The sequence below is a fragment of the Triticum urartu genome, chromosome 2 (assembly GCF_003073215.2).
Source record: "Triticum urartu cultivar G1812 chromosome 2, Tu2.1, whole genome shotgun sequence".
In the NCBI taxonomy this organism is placed as follows: domain Eukaryota; kingdom Viridiplantae; phylum Streptophyta; class Magnoliopsida; order Poales; family Poaceae; genus Triticum; species Triticum urartu.
In genome coordinates, this window is record NC_053023.1 from 125,859,921 (window position 1) to 125,868,370 (window position 8,450).

The following is an 8,450-nucleotide window of genomic DNA, read 5'->3' on the forward strand; positions in this document are numbered from 1 at the left end:
GGGGACGCCTCCGGCGCTGAGCCTCCACCGCCCCGGCACGCGCATGCCACGCGGCGTCGGGTAGTCCGCCTCGTGCAGGTGGCAGCGGCCGAAGCCGTTGGCCGCCGCTCTATCGCCGGAAAATCACTCTCCCATCGGCGGATCTAGACGGGGAGAGAGAGAGAGACGAGATGGGGGTGTCAGCGGTGAGAGAGGTTGCGGGTGAGTGCGTCCACCGGCGAGGGAAGGAGCGGCTTTTATAATGGTCGGGGGGCGGCAGACGTGTGTACGCGTGGTGGGAGGGGGAGGGGCGCGTCACCGCATTGCGCCGCCCGTGAGGAATCTCAATGGAAGGCTGGCCGGCGGCAGCCTTGGCATTGATTCCTCGCGGGAAAACAAGGCGATGGGGAAGACGAGACACGGCTGGTCGCTGACTTGGCAGGTCCATCAGGCTTTCGTGCCAAAATTGTTTTCCCCGGCGCCCCCTAGCGCGTTGGGTTCGGCCTCAGTCCGCTGACGCTAATTTCGGGCCTAACCGGCGAAATTTGGGGTTCTGAGACCGTTTTTTTAGCGCCGGCGATAAAAAATGGTCTTAGAGGGTCCTGTTGGGGAAGTGAAGATGCTCTAACATTTGATGAGTCCGTCCGCGTTGGAGTTGCCATTACAGCATAGTCACGGCTGCAGATTAGCACACGTCCAACTCAACCGAGGGTGCGTCATACTGGCTGTGTTTGGGAATCCTCTGCTCCTTCGCCAGGGAGCAGAGCGGGCGGAGCACCCCTTTCACCGCTTGCTAAAATTGAACTGCATGCCGCTTCGCTACGTGGCGGAGTGATTCCGAACGGCCCCTAAGCTTTACCGTTCATTCAAAGGCGCCGGTCAATTAAAAGTCGCCACTAACACAGATGAATCATCATCGAACACAACTGGTAGCAGACTCAAGTGGGGCCATTCAAGAATGCGGTACATTTAGCAGAAAAGATAGCCAAGCCCTGAACTTTCGGAACATACATACTGTAGTTCATAATTTGCTGTCCAAAAACACGCAGCAGCAGATGGGCACCGTTACTACGCTGGCTGGCTTACTGTTAAGCTAAACCGCCTCCGGCTTGCTGCAAAGGGCTACTTGCTTCTACGGCACTACTCTGACTCCTGAAGACATGTCATGAGAAATTTCCCACTACTCTGATTCCTGAAGCTAATGTTCCTCATAATTCCCACCCCTATACATCTCCCTCCTTAAAGAAAGAACATCCTACGTTGCAGTTAGTCCCGCCTCAGAATTCAATCAGTCGAAGCCAAACATAAACCATCAGCACATATAAAGGTTGCCACAGTGACAAAAACTTGAAGTGTTGCTTCGGGTGAACAACACACCAAGCTCCAAGGGATGATAGTTGACAACTCCATCTGGCCGGTTCCCATTCCATTTTGGCTAAGCGACTCCAAAGAAGCTACTTACTGCGCCATCTTTGCTGCAAACGACTTCCTCTCACCCGCGTGCCTCTGCAAAACGATGTTGCACATGCAAAAATTAAGGTCTCAACTTACAGAACCCACGCAAGTACAGAGAGTACGTAGGAAGCAGCATTTACCTTATGAAGTATACTGAACTTCATTGCTTGCTTTTCTCGGACAAGCATCCAGTCCAAGGCCAGGTCATATTCTATTGTGTTGGGTTGAGAACAATGTGATGTCGACACAGCCTTCTTCTGCAGAAATAACAACAATTGCATTGATATCATGTACAGAAAAGGAGAAACTGCGACGGGATTAATTATAGGACACCATCAGGACCTGCTCTTCTCGTTGTCTTGGGTTCATTTTCTGATTACTGATGGTTAAGTGCCCAACCAGAGCTCCTGAAGCTGGTTTTGGGACCTTAAGTAACCCTTTGCTGCAGTAAAGGGGTCTGCAAGAAATACAATTAATCAGAAGTACCAGCAGTTAGCAAAAGAAGACCAAACTAGAAGATTACTAATTTCATACTAGAACTATATACAGTGCAAAGTGGCAGTCACATACAAACTGTATAACCAGCAATTGCAACGTTGCACATGCACAATCCCTGACTAATTTGCCAACTAAAGAACTAGTAAAACACATATATTGGTGCTCATCGCAGAAGCAATTGGTTAATATAAAGCTCTGTTAGTTCCGATCGGTGTTTTTGCAGTTGGTTTGAACTGAGGTGCCATCATGTGAAACTGAAATATAACAAACAGTAGCGACACTTGGTATGAAATTTATTACATGCCAGCACTGAATACGAAGTAAAGTACATTTCATCATTCCAACAAGTATTGACACAATAGAGTGAGTTACCTTCCACCCACAACCAAGCCTGAATTGATTTTCATAACAGCTTCATCAGCAATATTTCTGGAATTGAATACAACATATGCTTTTCCTACAAATTAGAAAAAGGCATTTTATTTAAACTGCGTTGGATAAGGTTACATGGAACATGTTAGTATTTGTGTAGAAGTTCACTCACCATTGTTAGGATCATCGTAGGTCGGGTGGTTAATAGGCTTAGCAGTACAAGATAGTTGTAGTGCCTCACGAATAAGTTCCTGCAAACATGATCGTAATAAGATATGTTCACTAAATTGATGTGCGATACACGGGAGGAGCAGATAACATGTGAAAAGAACATGAAGACTAAACAAAGCACGAGTAGAGTGAGTACTGAACAGGGTGGACGAAGATCCTTGAGAAAAAGAGATGGATATGCACAGAGTTAATCAACTTTTTCATGCCCCAACAGTTTCAACTTCTCTGTGCTGCTACTTGTTATCGAATAAAAAACATATTTATTTATTGCTTTCTTGAGCAGAAGCACATAGTTCCTTTTTCACAAACTCAGGAGACATTTTGTAAGAGACTGTAGAAGTTAAGCAGGCAGAAATCAGTGTACACAGCTGTGTAAAGCTCAGCTTGTGGTTGCTGGATTGTGCTGTGGTGACTTGTTTATGATAATCTGCTGTAGAAAATAGTAATGGAGGCAGGAAAGAGTTGGTTTAGCCAAACCAAAATAATAGGAAAGAGCCAGTTGGAAAAGCTGGATCGTCATAATCCACATCAATGCCAAACACGGCCTACAGAACAGAAAGCTTAAGCTATTCAAGAAGACAAGTAGATGATCCTTCTAGGCCAGGAACACAATTAGAGAACTAGAAGCAGCTCGGGCTTCATGACAACCAAATACAGAAAAAGAAGATAGTCATAGTACCACTATTTCAGAAGCTCCAAATCGTATGTCAAGATTCTGAATATACACCAGCCTCCCCTCCTTATCAGCTTGTGCTAGTTTTTCATGCCAGGGCTGCAAATTACATTTAATATAGATTGTGAGTTTATGACATATATATAACTGAAAGCCAAAGCATGATTTCATTCAATAGACAATAACATAGAACTGAAAATCAAAGGCTACATCTTAGTACTATGCTAATTTGATGAAACGATTTATCAAGTGAAGACTGCAGATATAACATATACTTCATAACAACAACAACAACAACAACAACAACAACAACAACAACATATATACAAGCGACCATACAGCAAAGAAAAGATCACTCACCTGTGGTTTGAACCATTTGCTTCTGTCCTGTTAAATAGCATAAAGGTGTATTAGCACACGAAAGTAAACATGATAGTAGCAAACTGTGTATTAGCACACAAAAGTAAACATGATAGTAGCAAACTGTAAACGACAGCATTTTGTGCATGATCTATCAAGCCAAACCTACTCGTAAATAGCATCGGTCAAATCTCTATCAAAAGCACATAATATTCTGCCAAATAAAGAACAGTCCATAAAGCAAAATAATTGAGAAATTTGAGACCCCTTTACTTGCTGTATACAAATAAACGATTATATGTGCCCAAGATCCAATCTATTAATGCTTAAGAAATATAGCTGAACATGTAAATAATACTTCAGATGGTAAGTTCAAAAAGGGCACAGCCCCAAAATACCTGCTCTAGTGCATGGTGGCAGTTCGCCATTCAAGGGACTGCTTTCTGGCATTGAATTATTAATTTTCAGTAGAGTAGGCCAGTGTTGCATCTTTGGCATATTGTCTGGTTTAAATTTGTCAACTAAAATGTTCCAAACACACCACAGCCTAAAGTAAAGTTACTATTTCTCTGAAAAGGAACCAAAATATACCTTATCCTTTTATGTGCGTTAAATTATGATACGTTGGAGTTGGATAGCAATCAACGTGTTTTTCGTTTCACTGAGCATGCATCCAGTTCACATGTCCACGGGCAAACACATAGTAACTGCTCGGGGTAAAGAATAAAAGAACACAAAAGGCGACACTGACACTCTGTTTTTCATGTTTATAACATGTCCATTTTTTCGCATTATATTTATCACTCTGAAATATGTCACCAACAGCTATTTACTAATTCAGAAAACTTACAGCCTGCCTTGTTGGTAGTTGCGCTAAAGGAACAGAGCGAACTTTCACGTCAGGAACTGGGGCCATACTTTGCGTTGTAAGATCTTGAGATAGTTTCAACTTCTTTGAAGGCATATTCTTCATTGTGAGATCTTGAGATAATTTCAATTTCTTTGAAGGCATCTTATCAGAGAGAACTTTCTGTGTACTCTGTGTACGTTTGAAAACTTTTTGTGTGGGTTTGGGAACATCCTCCTCAACTCCTAGGGGAAGAGGAACAGCAGCAACCTGAGCTTTATCCACCTCTTTGACTGATGGGGGAAGAGAAATGGCCACTGACTGGGAAAGGGGAACTGCAGCAACAGGAATTTCATCCTCCATCTTAGCAGCTGATTGCGGAAGGGGTGCAACAGGAATTTCATCCTCCATCTTAGCCGCTGATTGCGGAAGGGGTGCGACCAGACCTGCACCCACCTTCTGATCCATGCCTTGCGCATCCTGATCCGGGTAACATATAACTTGCTCATCTTTAGGATTAAGCAGCACGTTGACTGCATCAGAAGGAGGGTAGTTAAATATGTACGTGCACATTATATGTGTGTGTATAATGTACTGCTTAAACAAAATATTTAATGTGATGTAATGCATGAACAAAATTGACATCCAATGCTGACCTTCCAGCCCTGCAATTTTCTCAGGTACTTGCTCAGAAAGTGTGCAGTTTCCAACATCAAAAAACCTATAGAAGATATAATCAGCGACCGTTTGTTCCTTTGGGGTAGGCTGGCGATTCCTTTCATCCTTTGAAATGCAAACAACAGTGCATTTACCAGCAATAGATTCCTAATATAAGCAATAAAAATCGCTATTAGAACATTTTACTTGTAAGAAAGGTCAGAAATGAACTGAATTAACAATGATGCGCCCAGCTAGCTTCGAAAAAATGTAATTGTTGACCCCAACTAGCTTGTTGCCCCTTTCTACTGACCAAGCTGGTTCTGCTCAGTTTTGCAAATGAGCAACCAAGCCGGATCCAGCTCATTCAGGCTTTTGTTCTGTCTAGTATTGCCAAATATACTTCCAAAAGTGGTAATCAAACTGTTGCTCCTTGCATATTGTTAGCACGCCTTTTATACAGGAAGATTATAACTTCAAATTGCATTTCTGATGTGGATCAATCCAATTAAAAAATGCAAATATGTGATTAAGGAAGGAACAAACTACCAGTGGGTTGATATCGGCAAGGCCAGTGCCATCACCAGAAGCAAGAAATATCTCATTCTCCGCCACGGAGCCTCTTAAATAATTTCTGATCTCATCCGGGGTGAAAAACCAAAGAATCTTTACTTTCTTAGCTTCATTTTGCTGCCATATCTTTACTATCTTTCCAATGTATGGTTCAGATTCACCATTTTTAAAAAGATACACACAGTCATACAGTGAGTACTTCACATTGTCAAATGTGAAGGAACCATAGAACTGTGTATCCATCTTGGCACCACCTTTTGCTCTCTTCTTTCCCCAGGAAAACTGGATATTCTCGTTACTTTCACCCATTCTGATAATGGCCACTTGCAGCTCAATTTGCCCTTACCATAGGCCTAGAAAGATAAAAACCGGTAGATCAGATCTTAATAAATTAAGCAGCATCAAAACATCTAAAAATCATAGTATCAGATCTTAAGCTAAACAGAATGGCACTCACGCACCATATCACAAGAAATGTGCAGTTTTCATACTTCATACATACATTATAGAAAAATATCATCTTGATGCTATGAGAGCTTAAGAAAACGGCATACAAATACCAAAAGAATCACTCCCAAAGCACAAAATGCACACTACAGAGTTCTAGGCATAACAAATGCTGCAGCCCAAAGACGATTTAAACAACCCCCAAAATTCATGAACCTAGGGTTACAGAAACTGAACAAACATATTCCCTCTAACTCGATCGGTCCCCATCCAAGACAAACCTAGGGTTACAGAAACTGAAACAAACGAAGACAAACAGAAACCTCGAGCTGTCTAAAAAACAGAAACCTCCAGGGTAAATGGCAGGAGGGTCGGACGACGGGGGATAACTGGGGTTTCGACTCCCAATGATACAGTATCAGGGAAGTGGGGTGAGGGGGGCGGGGGGGGAGGAGATTACTGGGAGAAGCGGGGGGGCGGGGGGCGGTGAGGTCCTAGGAGAGGCCACCGGCGGTGAGGTCCGCGCGGACCACAGGCGAGGAGGGCGCCGGAGAAGTATAGCAGGGGAGGGGGAGGGGGAGGTTAGCGATGGAGTGGAGGTGTCGCGAGGACGAACTAGGGCTGCGCCATGGGGGGTGAGGGGGAGAAGGCCACGCGGCGTCTGACGCGAGAGGGCTTTGCTTGGCTGGAGACGGGAGAGGGCTCTGTCTCTCACACTCGATGCGCCGCAGAAAAACAATAAAGGCCCATTTCGTGGGACGTGCACTGTCGCAGTCTCGCAGACCCATCTCCGATTCCTCGTATTCTCAAAAAAAAAAAACGATTCCTCAAAAAAAAACTCTCCTATTCTTCCATTCTAAAAAAACTCGATTCTTCCTTCACTCAAAACAAAACATAAGAGCAACTCTAGCAGACCTTTCACTAAAAAACATAAGAGCAACTCTAAGGCCTTGTTTGGTTGCTGAGGGAGATAATTCCAGATAAAAGGCACCCTGGCTAGAAAATTCTTGGTAAAATGAAAGCCCCGTGGAATATTCACTTTACTATTTGGGAGAAATGAGGAGTGGGGGATAATATTTTATCTTCTTCTTTTCTTAGTATACTCTGTAGTCTGTCTCTTTGCAATCCATCTAGGCTGCTCCAGCTACCATTGTTGGAGAGGAAAACGAGAGATGTAGTTCTGAGGGGAGGCGGCCGTGCCCCTGCTCGTCGCTGCGCTGCCCATGTCCAAGAAAGGTGGAGGGAACAGTGGGGAGAACGGCAACGGGGGCCAACCGCCGGCGGCGGAGGAGACTTCGCTGGAGATTCATGTGGTGCGGGGAGGCGTACTGGTAGCTGGCGGCCCCGGCGTTGGTGATGGCGGAGCAGAGGAGCCGACGACCATTTGACGGCCTGGGAGGTGAAGGAGGATGTTGTTGGCCTCGTGAGGTGGAGTGATGCCATGGGCATCACCGGAGGAAAGAGATTGCGAGACAGACGGGGAGAGTTCTCCCGATGTAAGGAGACGTGGGTTTGTACCCTAGGAATCGGGGTGGATCGGATAGGGAATATTCCCTCCCCCTTGCCAGCAAATACGCGTGGAGCAAAACCAGGGTGAAAAACACGTGCGGTTTTCTCGCCCAGGGAAAAGGTCGGGATCCCGGAAGGATCCCCTGCTACCAAACAAGGCCTAAGTCGTTATATTTGTAGCTTTCTTTTTTGCTGGAAACTTTGAGTGTTTTGTTCAATAAAATAGTTCCTAGAACAATCAGCTACTAAACTGCTGACCAGTAAAGGAGGTTCAAAGTCTATCCAACTCTCGGCGATCATCAGCAAGCTAGCATGCTTGGTGCATGAACCGGAAGATTAGCTGGCATGTCTGCATGTTGACTACTCCCTCTGTTCCAAAATAGATGACCCAACTTTGTATTAAAGTTAGTACAAAGTTGGGTCATCTATTTTGGAACGGAGGGAGTACTAAAGAAGAAAATGATGAGGCTAGCTCTCCTGTTTACTTTTTTTGCATGGTAATACGTATCTCATTTATAAAATAAAGATCCGGTTAAAGCCACGTAAGCACCAACATTACAAGACTGAAAAGATAGGATAATCCTATGCAAAATACCAGCGCCTGTTCTTCTCCTCCGACACCACCGAAGCGGCCATCAAAGGGATAGAAAACAGATCACCTCTTCACCCGAGCTCGACGCGGTTCCATCGCTGATCAGCAGCTTTACGGACCTCGAAAGTAGTTTTCCAGAAGCAAAACCATGTCAACTTAACTCTCTCTTAAGGCTTGCCTTGTTATTAGCAGTCCGGTTTGCTTCTATAAGTGTTTTAATGATAAAACTTAATATAGTACCCCGGAGATGTATTTCT

At 44.4% G+C, this 8,450-nt stretch overlaps 1 protein-coding gene across 1 annotated transcript; it reads right to left on the reverse strand.

Annotated features, from left to right (window-relative positions):
- Nucleotides 1-909: 909 nt before the first annotated feature.
- On the reverse strand, nucleotides 910-6,000 carry LOC125536306 (protein ANTI-SILENCING 1-like). Its single transcript, XM_048699499.1, has 10 exons — nucleotides 5,622-6,000; nucleotides 5,072-5,240; nucleotides 4,419-4,948; nucleotides 3,569-3,595; nucleotides 3,215-3,307; nucleotides 2,477-2,555; nucleotides 2,305-2,389; nucleotides 1,777-1,891; nucleotides 1,575-1,691; nucleotides 910-1,485 (listed from the first exon to the last, which is right to left on the reverse strand). Exons 1-10 carry the CDS (start codon nucleotides 5,952-5,954, stop codon nucleotides 1,438-1,440), a joined length of 1,596 nt encoding a protein of 531 aa, XP_048555456.1. The 5' UTR covers nucleotides 5,955-6,000; the 3' UTR covers nucleotides 910-1,437.
- Between the last annotated feature and the right edge of the window lie 2,450 nt (nucleotides 6,001-8,450).

Coding starts and splice junctions, on each gene's coding strand:
- LOC125536306 (XM_048699499.1), bottom strand. CDS start 5,954: ATGGGTGAAAGTAACGAGAATATCCAGTTTTCCTGGGGAAAGAAGAGA. Junction 3,596..4,418: donor AACTACCAACAAGGCAGGCT/GTAAGTTTTCTG, acceptor GCTATTTAACAG/GACAGAAGCAAATGGTTCAA. Junction 2,556..3,214: donor TTGGAGCTTCTGAAATAGTG/GTACTATGACTA, acceptor TCATGTTTGCAG/GAACTTATTCGTGAGGCACT.